Source organism: Vipera berus (genome assembly GCF_964194415.1).
Source record: "Vipera berus genome assembly, chromosome: 4".
Taxonomy (NCBI): Eukaryota; Metazoa; Chordata; class Lepidosauria; order Squamata; family Viperidae; genus Vipera; species Vipera berus.
Window position 1 is genome coordinate 61,994,977 of NC_138206.1, and position 23,717 is coordinate 62,018,693.

General features: G+C 39.0%; 1 protein-coding gene across 1 annotated transcript in view; it reads right to left on the reverse strand.

Moving 5' to 3' along the window:
- Positions 1-1,228: 1,228 nt before the first annotated feature.
- SYTL5 (synaptotagmin like 5) overlaps positions 1,229-23,717 on the reverse strand; it is a 37,752-nt gene continuing 15,263 nt past the window's right edge. The window contains exons 6-16 of the mRNA XM_081326524.1: positions 22,512-22,659; positions 19,067-19,196; positions 17,892-17,998; positions 16,683-16,775; positions 12,918-13,096; positions 10,704-10,806; positions 8,880-9,041; positions 7,371-7,479; positions 3,978-4,113; positions 2,781-2,989; positions 1,229-1,611 (exon numbers count right to left, since the gene is read on the reverse strand). Of these exons, the coding sequence (XP_081182650.1) occupies positions 1,469-1,611; positions 2,781-2,989; positions 3,978-4,113; positions 7,371-7,479; positions 8,880-9,041; positions 10,704-10,806; positions 12,918-13,096; positions 16,683-16,775; positions 17,892-17,998; positions 19,067-19,196; positions 22,512-22,659 (1,519 nt within the window). The 3' untranslated portion in view covers positions 1,229-1,468. The remainder of the gene's footprint in view (positions 1,612-2,780; positions 2,990-3,977; positions 4,114-7,370; positions 7,480-8,879; positions 9,042-10,703; positions 10,807-12,917; positions 13,097-16,682; positions 16,776-17,891; positions 17,999-19,066; positions 19,197-22,511; positions 22,660-23,717) is intronic.

The window sequence follows — 23,717 nt, forward strand, 5'->3', positions numbered from 1 at the left end:
TGTAATGTATTTTTATATCTTCTAGCTTTTCATCATTACTAGACTGGTGTATTTTTTGTGCTTTTTAATTGACTACTCCATCCTCCTTATGCTGGTTTTTGACCACAATAAAGATTTAATTTAATTTTAATTTTAATTTGTAACTGGAGCCAAAGCTATATTTGAAAACCTGCTCATGTCTCTGCCTGACATAGATCTTGATAGCAATGTAAAGGTAAAAAAAGGTCAAGGGAGCCAGCATTGTCCAAAGACATTTTCTGTGGTCATGGGACCAGCATGGCTGTATGCCAAAGGCACATGGATTGCTGTTACCTTCCCATCGCAGTGGCACCTATTAATCTACTCGGATTTGCAGGTGGGCAGGAACTGCTGAGCCATCACACCCCTCATAGCAATGTACTGTTCATGAAAATAAAAAAAAGGCTGAAGGATCTAGGTCTGCACTACAGAAGGAACACATGGGGTATTATGAATAGTAATATCAACATTGACAAGTGCTTAAACAGGTTTCGGCTATATACTCAATAATTTCTGACAGGGAGGTAGTTTTACATTGAAATATTAGAAGTGATCCTAACTGAATTACAGTGCAATTAGCTAGTGAGGTTGTAGAAACTCCCTCTTAGAGACTCATAAAGAAAGCTAGGATGTCACTACTAATACCTTTTTCAGAACCGAAGTCAGATTCTGTGCTTTTCTATTTTGCAATCTTTCACATAATGTTGTATAATCTTGGTCAAAACAAAACAAAAACATTGAAGAATCTGTACAGTACAGCATCAAATATGACATCACCTATTCCTTTTGAGTGGCTATTTAATACTTTTATGCCTTCACTTTTGTAGAAAGTGCTGAAATGCAAAAGGCGCAACTCCATAGAGATTATTATTAGCAATACTAGCAATACAATACCTCTTACAATACCATTCTGTTTATGAGCAGGTAACTCTTTATTATAAAATCTATTAGGAACCATTTGTGGATATCAGCCTGAGAAAAGTAGGAATATAATTACTCCTAGAGCGTGCCTTCAATCCTAGCGCTCACTTCCCAAGCTCATTAGGCTTATTTGAAATGGGATTATAATGAACTAGCCTCAATGACTTTTCATTAATTTATCAATCACTGATATATCTCTTCTGAGAAAACATATTGAAATAATAAAGGAAATCTTTGAGACATATTCTGTAGAGGGTATTATGTGACCTCACTCTAACAACTCAGCAAATCTTGTTTTGGAAACGACTATACTGATTTAGCCTGGGTAAATTAATACAAGAGCTACAGTATGGATTTAGGAAAGTGCCGAATGCATCCATAATCCATTTCAGAAAATTTAAATTCAGAGTAAAAGTAAACTTCCTTATGTTTACATGTGCAAATCATGACAGGAGACCAGTCTCCATTACATCTTATTACAATTTAAAATCACACTACTGTAGTGTCAGTCTTATGCAAACAATACTCCTCAGAGTCTGCGTTTCCCCATGCTGGATCTCAGCATTAATACACCTTCTACAAAATCTCCAGGACAATCAATCATTCTCTGCCAAAGAAGTCGCTCTTCTCCTTGAGAATCCATCCAGTCAACTTCTTTGCCATTGCTTATACCTGGAAAATTGCAAAGCACAGTGGTCAGCTGATCTTTTTTTTCCCAATCAGAAAAAAATCATTCCACCATTCATTCTATTCAATATTTCAGAAAAGTCTATTTCACAACATCTGCAAAGATTCTATTAGAGGTTCATAACGCACGGTACTCCAGATTCACGAGAACTATAGCAACTCTTATCAAACTGTCACCTGTAGCTCTGATTTCCACCATTGGTACAGTGTAAAATTTTGTTTCATTTAAAATGAGCAATGTTTACATTTAGACTGGGATGTTGTGTTTAGCTCTAATCACAGCAACCACATATGAAAGACTTAATATCTTAATAACATCTATGTTACAAACTGGAAACTGTTGCCCTTAAAAAAATAATTCCTAGGCTGAATTCTTACAAGAATAGTGGTATGGAGGATGAAATACTTTGAAAAATAAATCTAAAAACTCCCATTTGACTCTGGCCATCTTATTTTTGTATTAATTATAGGACAAGATCTTAGCCGTCCTTTTTATTGGGAATTCTACTCAGATTTACTTGCTTCTTTTATTAATTTTATTCTTACTATTTATTCTTTTTAGCTTTGCCTTTTAGGCAAACATCAGAATGGGTTATCATAAATACTTTTAAATCAAAGGCAGACAACATTTTCTGGATCAGCCATCCATAAGTTTGCAAAAGGCCTGAGGGCAATGATAAAGACTAATTTTTCCTACCTGTTTTTCATATCATTTAAGAAACCATATTGACATATTTATTATTAGATTTCTAGCCTGTCTTTCATTCAGAAGCTCGAGGCAGCATATATAGGAAGCTTTCACCTTATTTTCCTCCACAATAGAGGTCGGCTGAGAGTAACTGAGTGGTCCAAAGTCAACCTCCATGACCAAGCAAGGGTCTAAAACCTGAGTCTTCTCCCTCCCAATCCAGCACCTTATGCATGGATGAGTGCATTTACATTCCCAGAAGCTCTGCATTTCCATTTCCCATATTTTTACAATATCTTTTCTGGAAGATATGGAAGGTTTTCCCTATGAGCTGCAAGAAAAAGAGCTAAATGGGCCTCTCAAGGGCTGCTGTCCATATCTAAATATAAAGAGTATTCTAGATGTTCCATTTATTAGTCTTCCTTTCAATTCCCTTCTATCAAAGGGTAGATCTATCCACACGTACCACTTCCAATACTCAAGCGAACACCTCCCAGGAAAATATTGCTGGCGAGAGACTCCTTGTCCCAAACAGTGAGTTCTACACAGACATTGTGTATATCTCTAGGGTTCAAGCCACTAAAAGTGAATGTATGATTCCAGTGGGGATTCACACTTTTTTTTATTACATGGGTTTTATGCTTCGAAGATTTGTTGTTGTCAGGAAGCAAATATCTAAGAGACAAAAGGAAGGGGGGAGTAAGAATGTGGAGGTTTGTTAAGAATGTCATAATAATTATAATCTGATTAAACTATCTTAACCCAACCCATTTTTAAAATGTGGCCACAGACACATCACTAAACAGCTATGTGTGATCCATAGCCCTTCCCTCAAAGGAAAAAAACAACTATAAAAACATTTGTCATAAGAGTTGGGCACTGCAACATTCATTGAGCCCTTTTTCTAGAAGGAAAGATTATTTGGAATATTTTTACTTTCTTCAAATGAAACTCTGACATGGAGCGATATTGAGATTTACAAATAATACATAGCCATATAAGCTTATTTTGAGATTGTGGTATTAGCATGTAGTAGGAGGTGAATTATGAATTAGATCTGGACAGCAAATGCAAGATTACATCAGATAACTGAGATTAAGAGATACAATACAATCCTGACATATGAACAGGTTGCCTACTATTATTTTTCCGTTTAAAATATTCAAAATAAGGTGGAAGGAAGTAAAGTTTCCAAAATTCTAAATCTTGCCACCTGATGTTCACGGGACAGTTTTGAGGAAATGAATAGATGATCATATAAGCGATCACCAGGGCAACTGGGATCGAGAATTCCATTGCTAAGCAATGTGATCATAAAGGGTGACATCACACATTACTGGCTCACTTAGCAACCGCAATTCTTGCTGTCTCAATTGCTGTCACTGAACAGCAATCTTGTTAAGCAAGGCCCTCATATGATTCCCTGCCAGCTTTCCCATTGACTTTGCTGGTGGGAACATCAGAAATCACAGTCACGTGTCTTCAAAGATGCTGTGACAGCCAGAAACTCTTGAGGACCTATCATAAATCCCTCCTTATTTAGTATCATAATTTTGAACAGTCACTGAACCAATGGTCATAATGCAAGGACTACCTGTATTCAATACAGAAATACTGAACGTCTATTAGCATACATAACCAAAGACAGAATGGGGCAAATCACCCTTTCACAAACGTATCTGAAGTGCCTCCTGATTTCACCGCCATTAAATTCTTGGCTTCCTTGATGACAATTTCCAATATGCCTCCTGATGGTATTTGGGAGGTTGCCTTCTTTTCTTTCTTTGAACTCTTCTTTCCTTTAGAATAAAGGAAACAAGAATGGAGGAATATCTGGATATATGAAGCTTCCATATTTTGCACTGTAACCTATCCTAAGGTTAATAATGAATATACATCAAACCATGCCTCTTAACCAAGCCACAAATATCTCTGTCCTTTAGAAGAGTATCTTGAGTGGATTTATGTTCCAGATGCAACTTCAACATATATTTATGGCCCAAGACCAATCACAATAAAAAAACAGCAGTATATAATCTAATAACCATAAAAGGAAATTTTAAAATTGCAAACAAATCATAAAACAATTAGCCACAGTTAATAGCATGAAGGAGGAACAGCATGAAACATAAAAATAGCTATGGCTATTGATGAAATTTTCAACCTTCTTAGAGGTTTTTGAAGAATGGTTACCTAGGAGAAGGATAATAGCCTCCTGGTCACAATGGCAATTAGAGTTATTAATAGTTGGCCCTATTAAACTTGAGATATAAGTGATGAGGAAAATGATGCTTTTCTGTTTTTACAACATTTATGTTCATTATATTTTAACTCTGGGTGGGTGTCATAAAAATAATAAAAAGCAAAAAGGTCCACAATAAATCCTAGAGTGATTATTTAAAAATTGGTCAGCACACCCCAAACTCTCTAACTTATCCAAACATCATTTTTTCTCCTTCCATTCAACCATGTCTGATTTGCAGAAACTGCCTGGACAGTTTTCTTGGGAAGGTTTTTCAGAAGTCATTAATATTGATTGATTGAGTTATATTGGGCAATCTCTAAATTTATATATATTTATAAATTTAGATATATAAATTTAGAGATTGCCCAATTCACTCACAGAGCGACTGGGTGGAGTACAACTAAAAATATGAAAATCTATGTTTATGGTTTGCCACTGCCACCCTTCCTAGGGTTGAGAGAAAGTGACTGGCCCAAAGCCACCCAGTGAGCTTTGAGCCTAAAGCAGAATTCATGATTTCCCAGTTTCTAGCCTAATGCTTTAACCACTACAGCACAGGTCGGCAACCCGCGGCTCCGGAGCCGCATGCGGCTCTTTGAGCCGTCTCCTGTGGCTCCCAGTTGCCCGGTGCGTGCGGATCTCTTCGAACGGGCAGTTGTGTGCGCGCACCTCTCCAAATGGAGAGTGGCACCGCCCATTCCGAGATGCGCGCGCACCTTTCCGAAGGGCAGAGTTGCATGCGCACCTCTCCAAACCGCCGCCGTCCCGTTCGGAGACCTGCCGCGTTCGCCTGGCGCGCTCCCCCCCTCCCCGGGCCTAGACAGGGCTCGGATGTCCGTGCGCACGCGCACGGGGGCGACAGTCCCCGCAGGCAGGCTGCGCTGAGCATTACCCAGTTGCCCTAGAAACCAGCAAAAAAGAGGTTGGCGCCCCGGCAGGTCGGAGAAGGAGGAGGGGTGGGAGAGGGGAGCGATTTGCCCGCAGTCTTTGCGAAGTAGCAGCTTTAGCCGCAGCTTCGTCGGAAGAAACCGACGGGCCCGCTAAAGCGCTTGGCGACCTTTGAGTGAGGGGAGGTGGGGTGAAGAAACCCGACACCGCCTCTGGCCCGGCTTCTCGGGCTCTCTCTCTCTCTCTCGAGGGGGGGGACGATCTCGCTGTGCCTCCCATTCTAAGGACCAGCCGGGCAGAGCCACGCAGGTAAGCCCTCCTCCCTCCCTGGTAAAAAAAAAAGAAGTGCAGCAAGGAGGTGCCAGGGGCGGACCTTCGGCATCTTCCCTCTCGTTCCTCCCCCCCGACCATCCCCCACTCCCGGTGGATCGAGGCTGGAAAGGAGCCACAGTCTGGACGTCGTGTAAGGAATAAAGGCGCGTCTGAGAGACAGTCGGGGGTCCTGTAGCTGGCACTAGTGGGGAACTTGTTGTGCTTCATAAGTGCTTGTCCCTTTCTTTCTTCCGATCGTCGCAGCATTGTTGTTAAGTAATAGTGCTGCTAATGTTATTATCCCATTCCTCCTGGCATTGCACTTGGCCTGGGCTGCATCCCGCAACGAGCAGGTGTGTCTTGCTCTGACAAGAATCTGGGGTGAAATGAGTTTGGACTACAACACTGTCCCCTGATGAGGAAGGAGAGGGGAGTGTGTGGCCGAAGGGGTTGTTTCTTTCCACCCTACATATAGACTTTGATTGATTGATTCGATGGCTGCAGAACTGGCTGCCTGCGTGGGGCAAACAGGCAAACAAAATCACCTCCCTCTGGGTATTTTCCAACTGTGGTGACGCAGTGAGACTGACCTTTCAGGCTTTAGGTGTCTGTCTGCACCATTCTCTTGAGGAGAAATTGCATTGCTTTTTTATGGTGGTTCGGAGACCTGCCGCGTTCGTCAAACATGGACGAACACGGCAGGTCTCCGGACGGGACGGCGGCGGCTTGGGAGAGGTGTGCGCGCACTCTCCAAACCGCCGCCATCCCATTTGCACAGCTGCCGCGTTCGTCCATGTTTGACGAACACGGCAGGTCTCCGAACGGGACAGCGTGCACCTCTCCAAAGGGGAGACCTGTCGTCGCGCAGGTGCCTCCCATTTTGCGCATGCGCAAAATGTTTTTTGCGCATGTGCGTGAGTGGACGCACGTGCACGCACTTTTTGCGGCTCCCACTTTTTTGTTTGTGTGATGGAACCGGTTCTGAGTGGCTCTTTTCCTTTTTCCGGTTGCCGACCCCTGCACTACACCAAACTGCCTCTCAAACACCAATTACTCCATCATTAAAAATAGTTTTCTGGTGGACAGGAGTCTTGAAAAGTAGATTGCCTTTCAATCTCAGAAACCTTCTGCCGGTTTCTCAAGCCTCGGCTGAATTTGGGTGGGCACAGCTGACCGACTTATCAGTTGTTCCCAGGATTCAGACAATCAAACCAACCTTGGTCACCCCAATATATGCAGACACAAAGGAATTTTGAGTAGAAATAATTGGCAGGCTTTTGCAGGACTTTGCATACAATGAAAATGTCAAGTCTTGTTACCCAACAAGATGACATTATAAGAAAATGCTGTTGAATAGGGAGCTAATGAATTTACAGCTAACAAATCCTGCCCTGGCTTCCAAAAGATATAGTGCTGAAGACAAATAATAAAGGGAGATGAAATGATTTGTGGTTTCAAATTCTTTTAGAAAAGAGTAAACCAATTGAACAGCAACAATTTCAGTGTTTTGTAGTGCTGGATTTTTGTTCCTAGTGTCTAAAGAAGACCATGAATTAAAACAATTCAAGGGAAACATTTCTGGATGCATCAAAGGGTTTTTTTTTCTTTTACCTTGAATCTCTCCCAGGGGAAGTGTTAGGTTCCTCTCAGGTGGAGTGTACTGTAAAGCAACAATTAATTCTCCTTTGTACTGCAGCCCAACATCAGTGGCAATCTCCATCTAAAACAAGAAAGTAAAATAGAAGCCTTGTTTAATAAATATTCACTTTTAAGAGCATGTTGCACATTATTTTGAGGTATACATAAAGAGAAGTATACAGATGAAGATGAGTTTCAAATGACCAAACCTCTACTTCCTACACTCTATAAGCTTCCAGCAAGGAAGTAGGAAGGGGTTTTCTTTAAAATCTCCAGTTCCTAGGTGTTTTTGTCTCTCTCTTAAGACAGCCTGAACCACCACAAAGCTTCTTCCAAACTGCCCAACAAATGCCCTGTTTGCCTACTAGATAGAGGACAAAAGCGACCAACTTTTCCTCTGCAATGTGGCGGGCGCTGGTGAGACAGGCTTTCTTTTTTTGTGGCCATAGGAATGCAAGTTTAAGTTTAACAAAGAGCTTGGATCACTGACAGGTAAAAGTGGAGCTTTCCTGCAAACCCACTGCTAGTTCTTTAATAGGGACAGAAATGGGAAAAGGGGTCTTACGATGTTCAGCATTATTCTAATATTTATGTAATTGACAGTAAACCTTGTCACTACAATTCCCATTTAACTCTAAGCTTTATGTAGACTTCAATAATATCATGATGGCTTTGCTATTCCTGTTTTTCTATCAAATTTATCACATTAACATATTTTCAAATTTCAACAAAACAAAATAAATCAGAAATAACTCAAGCATTAGGGTGGGGAGGAAAACAAGAAAAGGAACAAAGGTGAATACATATTAGAACAATTAAATATACAATGGTATCAAGTTTTAAAAAATGAAACCACGACCACATGGAGACACATACGTTTGGAGAAGGCCAGATGTTTCAAGAAAGAGCCGTAACTCACTATGGTATTTATCTGACCTGAGTGGCTAAAATTCTTCATGAATCCAGGTGCTAAAAACTTGTTAGGATTATTACTTTGACAATATCGGGAGAGTGATAAGTGAGTTAGAGGGCTTCCCCCAAAATAGATATACTTGTCTTCACGTGTAGAAGATGCCTTTTCTCAACAGTAACAAAGAAAAATATGTGATACAGGAATAATCCATTCCTTTTTGGACTACGGAAGCACAGAAGGTAAAAAGAACAGATTTCACATATTAGGTTGCAAATGAAATGATAAAACTTGCAGTTTGTTGGACAGAAACAAACTGATCTATCCAAGCTACAGGAAAACACATTGGCATCTAGAGTTTGAGAGCCACTTGTGGTACAGCCTTTGTGGGACATACTGTACAATTCTTCCTCAGTAGTTTTACTGTTGTGATGGCTTTAACTTCAAAACTCAAAGAACACTATACAGTGGAATAGACCCATCTTTCAGCTAAGTTGCCTTCAACCTAGTGGATAATTTGGTTGCAATATAAATTTGCATGCCACTTCTCTAAACCAACAAAACCTTCTCACCTTCGGCTGAAGCGTGAACCATTCATCAGCTTGATTTTCAAAGTTCCATGAGTCCAAGGGAATCTCTACTTCTCCCAGAAAGCTGTTACGCCCAAATCTGTCATAATGCCAGACAGAAAGTTGCAGAGTGCGAGTCTCAAGCTGCGTGTGGCTAATAACATACTATGGGGTGATAGAAAAGGAGCATATTTTTAAGGGAAATATTTTTAGGACCCAGTAAATGTGAGTGTACAACTTCTAAGTATATCCGAAGGTATTAACAGGTAATAAATGATGTAATATTTATTTATTGATTGATTGAACTTATATGCCGCCCTATCTCCCGAAGGACTCAGGGCGGCTCACAACAATAAAACAGCTATAAAAAACAGTAATACAAATATTAAAAAAGAATTAAATTACAAAGCCCCATAATTAATTACTAAAACCAATAAATTAAAACAATATTAAAAACCCCCATCCTCAGTCCAGGTCGGCCAGTTGGAAAAGATACGTCTTTTCCTTTCCTACTAGTGCAATTCAAATTATGAGGGGAAATGCATAAAATGTAATTATTCTCCTGAAAACCTGTTTACAAATGTCTTAAACTATAGTCCTTCAATCTCCTCCTGTATGCATATTGATTTTGAAACATTACTCATAATTAAAATAGAAAGAAAATGAACTGGTGATACTAAATTCTCCAAAACTGATAAAAGTATTGTTATTAACAAAGTTGTTGTTTAAATTCCACAACTGTTTTACATTTTTTTATCTTTCTTGAATCATGTAATTGAAAATCCTTTTAAAAAAACATTTTTGTTTTTTTGTGGATTTTTTTTTCCTTAATGATTTTTGACTGTTAGTTTTCTAGCTTTTGGGAATGGGAGGCATACAAATAAGATAAATAAATAAATAAATAAATAAATGAGGAGTCGTTGGTGCTCTCTTGAGTTCAGAGTGCACCAAGAACTCTTCATTTCAACCCTGAGCTACAAATATTCTCCTTTAAATAAATGGGAAGCAGATGCCCAGGAAGTACAAGGAAGTGTCAACTTAATATCTACATTAAGTCCTCAAACAAATTATAAAGAACATGTCTGTGAGCACTTGAATAAGCATACTGTAATTAACAAGAGCAAGCATGGTTTTGTTGCAAACAAATTGTGCCAATGAACTATATTTCCTTCTTTAATAATAGAACTGCAGCTCAGTAGATCTGGAATGTTCTCAGGTTCTCAGCAAAGCTTTTGACAGAGTTCCTCATGACACATATTTTTCTTAATAAACTCATGATATATATATATTTCTTAATAAAGAGACCACCCAGTTATTTTGGAATTGGATGACACAAAATTTTAAAAATTAATTAATTAAAATATGGGGTAGAAGATGCAACTGTTCAATGGCCTCAGTCGCCTGAACAATCTCATTTCATCTTGGACAGAAGAATCGAGTGAAATATCAGTGATTATATTTGATCCTATGCAATTCCAATGTTTATCAATGACTGAGATGATGGAACTGGATGACACAAGGTTTTGTGGATGACACAAATATGGGAGGGTGACTTTAGATGAAACAGAAAAGTCAAAAATATCTAGACAAAGTGGACTGAAATCCCTGAGGAAAGTAGGAGCAAATCACTTACAACCACAACCCAAAAACTACTTGGACATGTCCAGAGACTCACCAGAAACAGCTCAACTCAAGGACATCAACTCAAGGCAGGTACTGTGTAGCTTATAAATAATTTAAACCAACAAACCAGTCAACCAAGAATTTCTCACTTTGACCATAGAGGAAATATTAACGTATATGGTGTAGTCCCAGTTCCTACCTTACCTTAAGCATTTCATTGAATTCTGGATCAGTGCTATTACTTTTGATTTTTGTCTTCCTTTTGCTCTGGCGAGACTTGTCTGGCAGAAGATACGCTTTGACATAACTACAGATTAAATTAATAGACTATCAATTTTGCTAAAAGTTACAATATTAATACACAAACATGTAGATGTCCATATAAAGAAAATTCTTACGTATAACAATGCCAAAACTAAACCAGAGACGTCAGAATGGTTATACTTTAGCTTTATTTGCTCTCTCATGTATTGTGGTACATCAGATGTCTTTGTTTTATGTAGCAAGAGATATATTGGAAATATATACACTTTAAATAAACATATATTTGTGGATACACACACACACACACACACACACACACAGAGGAACAAACAATCATATGATGCCCCCTCCTACTGTACATGCATTCTGAACACCACAACCAAGTCCGAAAGAGTACTCCTGATTTCCTGCCATGCAAATCAAAAAAACAGGTGTCACCTTCCCCAGAAGGTTGTTACCTAGTTCCATATGCTAACACCAGAAATATGCAGTCAGAAATCTACTGAAACACAGAATTCCATACAAACAACGTGAAGTACAGGCTGGAGAATTATTACTCTTCAAAGATTTGATTCACCACAAAATAAGGAACATCAGAGAAGCCCTGTCAGGTCCAGCTTATTCTTTGTCCCACAATGAACAAATGCATGTAGCTGGGAAGTTCACAATCCCAGACTGGAGAGTGATGTTCTTTTCCATTATTGCTTCTCAGGACCCTTGAGAAAGATGGGGCATGCAGTTCATTTTTCAGAATGTAGTAAATTACCATTGCTATGTGTAGCTTGCATGAGTCTGTTGGCTGGAACATTAGGGCTTGTGAAAAGTTCCTGCCTTACTACTCAGGCTTTTTATTCCTTATCCTGATTTCTTCCTACCATTTGTCCTCAGGCAGATACAAGAGGCTTTAGTGTACCTAGGATTACATTCACTTGTAGAAAATAGGGAAGGAAGGGAACCGGAAGAACCCAAAAGACTCCTCATTCTCCAATCTTAGTGCACTGAAAGAAATCTCTTCTCAAAGAGCCTTCTATTTGCCAGAGAATGTAGAACAGGGAGGTCAAACTCAATTTCACTGAGGGCCGCATCAGCATTGCAGTTGCCCTCAGGGGGCTGGGTGGGTGTGGCCTGGGTGGGCGTGGCCTACTGGGTGGGCGTGGCTAGAGTGCATATGGCCTACTGGGTGGGCGTGGCCAGCTCTACATCGTTGGCATCAAGGGTGCCTATGGGGGCCTGGGCAGGAGTGGGACAGATCTGAGGGTCTCTGGCAGAAGGAGGGTCTCTGGGCCAGGGCCAAGGCAGTGGGGCCGTTCCCTCACTGTTTCCAGGATGGCTTTGGGGGCCACATGAAACCACTTTGCGGGCCGGATCCGGCCCCCGGGCCTTGTGTTTGACATGTCTGATGTAGAAGAAAAGCTATAATCCTCTCATTTCCCCCACCATTTACTTTTTGGGCAGGAAGGAGAAGACAGAAAAATTCAGATTCTTCCTTAAATTAATTATTTTTTAGAGTTATAATTTTAGAGAAAAATTAAGGAAAACTAATTGTTTCACTCTGGTTTCTTTTTATTAATTGTTACTGAATTCACACTACACTTGCCAGAACAACACTGCAGAGAATTATGGTCAGTTGACAATCAGAATTTAAATTTGTATTTTCTAATTGGAAAGTCTTTAGGATAAGAAAAGAGAAGTAAGAATACCAGCACAAGGCATTTAGCAGTAAACCTGGGTTTTTCATTTCACCAAAATTAAATCTTTTCTCACAGGCAGTGTAGCACTGAAGTTATCAAACTGGAAATATATTCATACCAGTTCACCATCTCCAGATTTATTTATTTTATTATTAAACTTTTAGGCTGCCCATCTCCCTGAGCTGATTCTAGATTTCACCAACTGAAGCAACTGTAGTTTCTCAAACTTTCCAAGGACTGAAAATGATATGGCTCTTATCTCATTTAAAGTAAAACTTCAATAAGAAGATACTGTAGGAGAAACTCATGCTGTCTTTCACATTTTGCAAACTCCAGCACAACGATAAGTAAATGATACTCTACTGTCCTAAACAGTAGATCTGTGGAAGGCAAATCTAACAAGCAAACATAACTAGGATAGTAAATAAATAGAAGTTTAGTTTAAAAAAAGAGATTTGCTTACGGATCTGTTCTTTGTTTCTTTTCATCAGCAATGGCCAAGTTCTTGCATTTTTTTACAAGTATGTTAAGGGCTCCTGTTTTATAGCTGTAGCTGATTTGCAGACAAATTTCACCACTAATGTTCACGTTGCCATAGTCCCCAGTTTCACTGTAAACACTCATCATACTGTTAATGCTGGTCTGAAAGAGAGGAAGCCTATATCAAACTGAGTTATATTCACATACTATTGTTAAACCGTTAATCAGTCATTTCTATTAGGGAAACATCTCACTAAAGAGAAATAGAATTAGCCATTTTTATACTGCAAATGATTCAACCTATATGATATCATGGGTTGGTTGATGGCAAAATTCAATCTCAATATCTCATTGAAGAAACATACCCATTTTACTTTACTTGTTCAAATAAGTCAAAGTGTCTTACTCAGTTCTTGCGTACATGCACATCTGTAACATTAAGCTTAGAGATTATCCTAAACTCATCCAATAAACCCATGGATGGAGACTTCAGCGCCCAGTTTATTTTAATTCCAAAATAATTTACTTATGTTTTTAATTAAATAACTTCCTTAACTGATATATATTGTGGTACAACTTACCTTCAGCAAAACATTTGAACAAATACAGGTAATCCTCGACTTAACTGTTTAGCAACTGCTATGACAGTGCTGAAAAAAGTGACTTATGACTGGTCCTCACACTTACAACACTGCAGTATCCCCTACAGTCATGTGATCAAAATTCAGGCACACAGAAATCTTATTGTATTTAAAACAGTTGGCAGTGTTCTGACATCACGTGACCACCTTTTACAACCTTCCCAGCTAGCTTCTGACAAGCAAAGTCAATGTGGGATTCACATTTGCTGAAGCAGCTGTGGCAAAAAAAAAAGGTTGCAAAATCAGATTCAATTCATTTAACAACCGACTTGCTTGGTGATGGTAGTTCTGGTCCCAGTGGTGGTCATAGGATGAGGACTACCAAGACATGCCAATTAGCACATTCTGATCTGGATGGCACTCATGAGAAGGAAATATATAGCTGGCCTGAAAATCAGTAATGACCCCTCATCAGATCAGATGAAGATATCAAGCAGTGCCAGTCCTGGATCAGTCCTGAGTCCACTACGTTTCAATATTTTCACTAATTATTTAGATTAAGAGGTGCGGGGAATATTTTATCATATTTGGAAATGATACAAAAATGGGTGAAATGGCTAACAGCCAAGAAGGGAGAAGTTATATTAAAAATAACCCTGACAGATTGGAGCAACAAGCTGAATATAACAGAATAAAATGTAAAAGAGAACGATGTGATGGTCTTCATTTCAGACACATAAACCAAATGCAGGATTATAGGAAGGGAGATACCAAACTTATTGATAATCATTGCAATACAAGTTTTTGTGATCACTAGATTACAAATGATAGCTGTATAATAGAGTGGCAAAACAGGCAAGTGCAATGCTATGTGTTTGCATCCACAGAAATATCACTTGCAAGTCCACAGGAAGTGATTGTTGCACTCTACTTCAACAATCTCAGTCTGAACACTACACTTTAACCAGGATTTAGATAAGCTGTAGCTGATCAATAAAAGGTAATGAGGATTATCATGGAATTAAAAACAAAACCCCGTAAAGAGAAATTGAAACACTTGTTTTGTTTAGCTTTGACAAAAGATGGTTAAAGGAGGATATACAGCACCCTTCAAATACCTGAAAGGATGCCACACACCACGAGGGTCCTGCCATTCCAGAATTTAGGATACAGAATAATGGACTTAATTGATAGGAACACAGATTTTGGTTGCATAATACCGTAGGAGAGGGGGAAAGCTTCCAGTCTGATATTCCCCAGAGAGTTGGTTGGTTCCCCTTCACTGAATGTTTACACGCAAAGGCTAGACAGCCATCATTCATTGATGCTTTCATTCAATGAGTAGAAGGTTGGACCGGAAAGCCTAAATGGTCCGATACAATCTATGCTTCCATGTTATCCTCCATTCAAATAATCTGAATGAACAGAAAAATTACTTCTCCGTATATGTTTCTATTACAAAGCAGAATTCTAACTTTTAAGAATATGACACTGTTATTATCAGCCAGTTACTTAATGGTCGAATCCCGAGTGCCGCATAACAGAGTGAGCGCCTGTTACTCATCCCAGCTTCTGCCAACCTAGCAGTTCGAAAGCACGTAAAAAATGCAAGTAGAAAAATAGGGACCACTACGGTGGGAAGGTAACAGCGTTCCGTGCGCCTCTGGCGTCTAGTCATGCCAGCCACATGACCATGGAGACGTCCTCGGACAAGTGCTGGCTCTTTGGCTTTGAAACGGAGATGAGCACCGGCCCCTAGAGTCGGAAACGACTAGCACGCATGTGTGGGGGAACCTTTACCTTTACTTAATGGAGCAATTATGATCAATTTAAAGACATTTATTTTTTGCTATTTATCTATGCAGAAATGAAACAGAAACAGAGATGGGCTCTTGTGTGCGTCAGAAAATTGAGAGAACTTACAGTATCACCATCTGCTTCTGGAACATTTAAGTAGTTCCATTTCCTTTCAGAATTTGGAGGAGAATTCTTTATGAGGTAGGCAAAAGGCAAAGGAAAGAAGAGCATTATGTAGTACCAACAGGGATATAGAAATTCAAGGAACAGTTTGAGAAAGTAAAAATGGATAAAGAAAAGACACAAACTACTGTACGGAGAAAAGTGACTAGTAAATAACCCCCATGCATAGAGACAGATATACAAGAAATTATGTTTTCTCTCCAGCAATGAATTTAACCTTAGGCTGAACACTCTATTTTTCTTTTGCAGTATTATAGAATTATTTGGATAAAAACATTTTGTTATCAAAGGCAGATGTCTATCTACCCACACAGCAGCAATTTGTAGCTAATGTATTTTAATCAACCATTTAAAATTCCTTAGAATGCAAGATACTTAAATACTGTAATTACTAAAGCAATTATACTACTTGCTAATTGCCAACAAATAATTTACTTGCCAAGCATCAAGTGAAATTATCCACAGTTTGGTAGAGTGGTTAAGGTACTTGACTGGAAGGTGGGAAATTGAATTTTAGTCCTTCCAGAAGCATGAAAACTAGTAGCTATGTGACTTTGGACTGGACGTCCTTTCTCAGTCTAACCGACCTCACAAGTGGTTGTTATGAGGAAAAGAGGGAGAACTATATATACTGCCTTGGCTTTTACAAAATGAAGGAGGGATTTTATCTAATGACAACAACAATCATAATAGTGCTATCTTAAATGTTAAGCTGCTCTTTGCTTAATATGTGTAATATACAATCTTCTTTCTAACACAAAAAGAAAATAATGATTGGATCCAGATTTCATCAGCCTGATGAACTAGGCCCTACTCTATGCCCTCCTGACATGTTGGACTAATTCTTATAAACTTCAATAACATAGCTGAAACTTCTTGTAATCCCCAGTTATAAATAAACAAAAAGTAGTTATTGGATATTCATAACTATTGGCTATATCCATCAAACTAAGTGCATAATAGTGCTTTTGTTGAACAAAAATTAAAGTCTTTAAAAAAATCTAAATAATGGCAACGGCATTTAATCTACTAAAACAGGAGAACTGAAGCTAAAAATCAGGCATGGAATGAAATACAACAGAATGAAATATATTAGAAAGGAACATGGTCCAAATATCAAAAATCTAATATACCGTAGGAAGAAATTGTAAAAGGAAGGCATGCATGTGCATTTAATAGAAACTTACTGTAGAAAATCCACTTGCCAAATTACTTTGCCTTTTTGAAAAGCCAGAGGCTATAATGTCATCCATATCCTCTTCTGCTTCATTCAGGTAGTCCTAATAGAAAACCAAAGCATACATCCACCGTTAAGGAATCAAATGATATTGTATTAGGAAGGGGGTGAGTGAAGGACTAAACAGGCAAAACGTTATCTTCTGTTGCTTTTCAAATAAAACCATTTACCTTAGCTTTAGTATCTCACCCTGTTTCGCTTTTTCTCTTTAAGAGCATTTTAGTGTTTGAGAGATCGCCAGTTATTGTGAACATCTAGCCTGTCATACTTAACAATGACAGCTGAAACTCTTACCTTACAAATTATACCTAAAAAGGTTTCATTACACACAGTTATTTAAACTGTGTCCCCTAGTATGGCTGATCCTTTCATAAGCCAAGCAGAGGCTCTGCTGAGACTGCAAAGATGGAAAACTGAAGGGATATGCTCTCCTCTGCCTGCCAAGACTGAAAGCCCCGTGCAGTTGCTCTTGTGGTTGTTAAGACATGGAGCAGCTGCCAGTGATGTTGGAGTTCCATTCTGTATTAAAATGTTGTATTCTGCTAGGCAGGTGCCAACTGCCACCCTTCACTTCAAAAGACAAAGCAAGTGCCGACACTGGTTCCTTGGTTGATATCTCTGGCTGGGCCACAGGCTGAAGCTGTGCTTCAAGGGGAAAAAACAAATCGATTACATTCACATCTTTACTTAATTGTTTCATGCACTCACTTTTATGGTACTATGATAGAAGAAGGACAAAAAGGTGGTGACAGGGGTAGTGGTAATAACTAAGTGGAGGTAGAAACTGAATATGAAGCTGATCCTTGTTCAGAAATGTCTTCCCTTGCGATAGACAGACAAGAACAAGTCTCAAAGGCACATTTAGCTAAGGATCTGTAAATTGTTTGGGTTGTGTCCATAGAAGGAGAAGCAAGAGATCAGGAACAGAATCCATGTGCAGATATCACATACATGAAGTCTGGAAGGTATATGTACTGCTGCCATCGCTCACTATATGAAGGCAACTCATTAGCTATTTGCATATATTTGTACTTTTGATATAAACTGTGGCATACATATGAATTACTGGAATTGGTCAAATCAAAAGTTTACTATTCCTGGTAAAATAAAAAAAGTCCAAAATATTCTAATTTATAAACTTTGTATATTTCCAGCTCACCACATCATGGTCCAGTGCTCCAGGTACAGATTTACTTCTTAAGCTTAAAGTATCTTCATTTCCTTCTGAAAAGGATCCGCTGAGATCTATCTCTGATCTACTACGATCTGCAAAATATAAGGAAAAGCCATATATAGTGTATTAGCAATCTACACAGAAGATATTGTAACTTTTAACTTTTTTGTATGATGGACTATTTATCTATTTTTCCACAACTCCTTGTGTTTACCCATCAATTTCCTCTTTGCCTAAAACCTATAGAAAAGATAAAATTCAAGAACAAAAAAATAGCTTACAGCAAGAAATTTAGTGGTGTTTTCCTTTTTTTTCATTCTTTGGAAAATCAAACAAGTTGGGGGGAAATGTATGTCCTGCAAGTTGAGTCTCTAACACTCCTGCAATCTATTTTTAGTAATTGAAACCAGTTATTAAGGTGTATCTTTCATCCAATTGCTATGCATATAAAAGTGTTGAATAAAATTTAGAGAAGAAATGATCAGCAAAGGCTAAAGTTTATAAATGTTTATTTAAAAAAAACCCATCTCATCTTTTTTTTAAGAATAATGGTGACAGACACGTAGCAATTTCTTCATTAAAGGGAAAGAACCACAGTTCTACAATAAAGTGTGCATTTTAAAGCAGAATGTTCCATTCAGCCCTATTCATCTTCAGTTGAAAAAGAATCAGGCAGCAGGTGACCTATGCCTAAAGAGCCACTGGGAATCAAATAAACAATACTGCACCAGGATCCAGATCAGAATTACAAAAAGAGCAGCCCACCATCATCCTTTGATGGTCTCTGCAATCACAACAGTGTAGGTAAGCCAAAAATACAGTCAGTCAGTCAGTCTCTTGTCTTTTTTGCAGTAAAGCTTGCAGGTATATTATAGGACATCCATTTCACCGCTGAGACCACCTCATAAAATCCCATCTAAACTCCCTCCCTTTTCTCTTCCAAACTGCATTTGTCAATATAATCCCGAATTGATAGAAGTTCTGCATCTCTGATCTAGAATGACAAAAGTTGTCTGACCTAGTACAAGGCTAATTCTTAGCAATTCTAAAAAAAAACCAAGAGAAAAAAATAACATGGGGAGAAAAACAAGCTAAACAATGAAAAGGGGTAGTGATAGCAATTTACAAATACATCAAAGTATCAGTAAGTGAAAGCTCACCAGATGATAAAGATGTCCTAGAAATTGCCACAGAAGGTGTTCTAGATCCTTTCCTACGATGCCTTTTTGACAGATCTGCAGGGATACTTTCACTGATAGACATAACAATGTTGTTTTCTAATTCAGAATCCTGTTCACATAAACATATTTAATGAATCACACATATAAGAAAAAAATTAACATATGAAAATACACTAGTTGTATCTGAAGCAACCCCTTCATGGATTACTGCCTTGTCGTGGCGAAGGGGCTTGCATTATTCAATGAAGCTATGAGCTATGCCATGCAGGGCCACCCAAGACAGACAGGTCATAACAGAGTTCTGACAAAACGTGAACCACTGGAGAAGGAAATGGCAACCCACTCCAGTATCTTTTCCATGAAAGTCCCATGCACAGTACCAAAAGGAAAAAAAGATATGACGCTGGAAGATGAGCCCCTCAGGTCAGAAGACGTCCAATATGCTACTGGGGAAGAGCAGAGGGCTAGTACTAGTACGGCCAGAAACAATGAAGCGACTGGGCCAAAGCCGAAAGAACACTCAGCTGTGGATGTATCTGGTGGTGAAAGGAAAGTCCGATGCTGTAGAACCTGGAATGTAAGATCCATGAATCAAGGAAAGCTGGACGTGGTCAAACAAGAGATGACAAGACTGAACATCGACATCTTAGGAATCAGCAAACTAAAATGGACAGGAATGGGTGAATTTAATTCAGATGCCCATCAGGTATACTACTGCAGGCAAGAATCCCTCAGAAGAAATGGAGTAGCCTTCATAGTCAATAAAAGAGTAGGAAAAGCAATACTGGGATACAATCCCCAAAATGACAGAATGATCTCAGTTCGAATCCAAGGCAAACCATTCAATATCACAGTAGCCCAAGTCTATGCCCCAACCACCGGTGCTGAAGAGGATGAAATTGACCGGTTCTGTGAAGCCCTACAGCACCTTATAGAACTAACACCAAAAAATGATGTCCTTATCATCATGGGGGATTGGAATGCTAAAGTAGGAAGCCAAAAGATAACCAAAATAACAGGCAACTTTGGCCTTGGAATACAAAATAAAGCAGGGCACAGGCTGACAGAATTTTGTCAAAAGAATACGATGGTCATCGCAAACACTCTTTTTCAACAACCCAAGAGACGGCCTACACATGGACATCACCAGACGGTCAACACAGAAATCAGATTGACTATGTGCTCTGCAACCAAAGATGTAGAAGCTCTATACAGTCAGTAAAAACAAGACCAGGAGCTGACTGTGGCTCAGACTATAAGCTTCTCGTTGCAAAATTTAGGCTTAAACTAAAGAAAGTTGGGAAAAGCACTAGGCCACTCAGATATGAACTAAATCATATCCCTGATAAATGCACAGTAGAGATGACAAATAGTTTTAAGGAATTAGATCTGATAGACAGAGTGCCTGAAGAACTATGGACGGAGGTTCGCAACATTGTACAAGAGGTAGCAACTAAAGCCATCCCAAAGAAAAAGAAATGCAAGAAAGCAAAATGGCTGTCTGTGGAAGCTTTGCAAATAGCTGAAGAACTATGCAAGAACGAACTTAACATCCCTGATAACCACGATGAGGTGGTCACTGTCTTCAAGCCAGACATCCTAGAATGTGAAGTGAAATGGGCCTTAGGAAAGCTGAGCAATAACAAAGCTAGTGGAGGTGACAGTATTCTAGCTGAGCTATTCAAAATCTTAAAAGACGATGCAGTAAAAGTGCTACACTCAATTTGCCAGCAAATTTGGAAAACTCAACAGTGGCCACAGGATTGGAAAAGATCAGTTTACATTCCAATTCCAAAGAAAGGCAGTGCCAAAGAATGTTCAAACTATCGCACCATTGCACTCATTTCACATGCTAGCAAAGTTATGCTTAAAATCCTACAAGCTAGACTCCAGCAGTATGTGGATCGAGAACTACCAGAAGTACAGGCAGGATTTTGAAGTGGCAGAGGAACTAGAGATCAAATTGCCAACATACCCTGGATCATGGAGAAAGCTAGGAAGTTCCAGAAAAACATCTACTTCTGCTTCATTGACTATGCTAAAGCCTTTGATTGTGTGGATCACAACAAATTGTGGCAAATTCTTAAAAAGATGGGAATATGAGACCATCTTATTTGTCTCTTGAGAAACCTATATGCGGGTCAAGAAGCAACAGTGAGAACTGGACACGGAACCACTGATTGGTTCAAAATTGGGAAAGGAGTCCGGCAAGGCTGTATACTGTCGCCCTGCCTATTTAACTTATATGCAGAGCACATCATGAGAAAGGCAGGGCTAGATGAATCAAAAGTTGGAATTAAGATTGCTGGGAGAAATATCAACAACCTAAGATATGCAGATGATACCACTCTAATGGCAGAAAGTAAAGAAGAACTAAAGAGCCCCTTGTTGCGGGTGAAGAAGGATAGTGCAAAAGTTGAGTTGAAACTTAACATTAAAAAAACCAAGATCATGGCATCCGGCCCTCTCAATTCCTGGCAAATAGATGGGGAAGAAATGGAGGTAGTGACAGATTTTATTTTCCTGGGCTCCAAGATCACTGCAGATGGGGACTGTAGCCAAGAAATTAAAAGACACTTGTTCCTGGGGAGGAAAGCCATGGCAAATCTAGACAGCACACTAAAAAGTAGAGACATAACCCTGCCAACAAAAGTGTGTATAGTGAAGGCTATGGTCTTCCCAGTTGCAATGTATGGCTGTGAAAATTGGACCATAAGAAAGGCCGAGTGCCAAAGAATTGAGGCCTTTGAACTATGGTGCTGGAGAAGACTCCTGCGAGTCCCTTGGACTGCAAGGCGATCAAACCGGTCAGTCCTAGAGGAGATCAACCCTGACTGCTCTTTAGAAGGCCAGATCCTGAAGCTAAAACTCAAATACTTTGGCCACCTAATGAGAAGGAAGGATTCACTGGAGAAGAGCCTAATGCTGGGAAAGATTGAGGGCAAGAGAAGAAGGGGACGACAGAGAATGAGGTGGCTGGATGGAGTCACTGAAGCAGTAGGCGTGAGCTTAAATGAACTCCAGAAGATGGTAGAGGACAGGAAGGCCTGGAGGAACGTTGTCCATGGGGTTGCGATGGGTCGGACATGACTTCTCAACTAACAACAACAACAATTTGAAGCAAATCCCCACAAATTCAATCCAATAATTCTAACTTTTCATTGTTTGTTCAAAAATGGTTATTACTCAGAATTTGCTTTAACCATGATTTGTTAAACATGTAAGAAATTCTGGCTTGACACCAGAATCAACTTACAATGCACGCAAATAAATTAAGACTATCAAGTCAATCCCAATTTGATTTCTTCACGTCTCTGTCCAATACTCAAAAGACTGGAGCAAAACAAGTAAATCCGTATTCTAGATTTGTCACTATGAAGCGATTATTTCTCAAACCAATCCCTTTTTGCATCAATCAACTTACCCGGCTGTAGTCAATAGTCATGCTGCGAGCACTCAGTGCAGGTGACCTTGGATAGAGTGGAGTGGAAGCATTGCTTTGGTTTTCAGCCTTTTTCATGTTGTCAGTTATGTCTCCAAGGACATGAATATCTGAGGAATAAGTGTTCTCCCTAGAGAAATTGCACTAAATTAGCCTTTTAATTTAGGTTGATACAGATAAACAAAAAAGGAGAAATTACCTATCAGAAATGATGTTCAGTCAGTAGTTCTAAAGTAGTTAGACAAATACTTTAGAGGTCTGAGGACATTTTAACCTTGCATCACCTGGATGCATCTTAATGCCATTTAATACCATTTTACATATATCTATCTAAAATCAAAGAGAACAAGCTGATTAAAAATCTCAATCTAGCATCTTATATATGTTTCAAAGTGTAGTAATCAGGGTTAAGGAAAGAATAAAAATTAAATTAAATTAAAAAAATAAAATAAAATGTTTCTAAAGCCACATATTTGTCATTTGCAGAAAATCTTGGGAGTTCTAGGTGACTTTAGGAGTGCCTCAGCATGGTAGCAACAAGGGATTGGGAAAGTTGTAAAGCCCATTCTATTTTCACTTTTTAAACACAGCTACTCAATGAGTTCTAAGTGGTCATTTTCTCAGGAAGTCTTCTAAGGTCAATTGAATACCTACCTTCTAGTTTAGCAAAAAATTAATGACTTCAAAAGTTATAAAATAAAAATCAGTTTAATTGCTCCTGGGAGAAGACTGGATATATGTTTACAAAAAGCTTAATTAAAGAAGATGTTTCATGATATTTATTGCTTTCTTCATTCAGGAAGGTTCTTTATTGATTTCTTCTCGCCCCAACATTTTACATTCATTTTCACAATTATCTGTCTAGTGATGTAAAGGGATCTAAACTATGGCAATATATTTACATTTTCCATTTCCCCAATATAAGCATGTAACGTTTGTTATAGCTGATTAACAGACCTTCATGGGACGTGCCCCATTATGTAGTAGCATGTAGCATGTGGGCCACAGGAGAGGGCATAATTGTTCTGACGCTGCTTGTGGAGTTATCCACAACAGTCACATTCCAAAGATATCTGAAATCTTAGTCACATGCTATTTAGCTGCTTCAAATACCTCCATCTGTTTGTCTTTTCCCCAAGAGGACTAATGTCCTGATGTACCCAGTTTAGTAAAGCAAATGATTCAGAA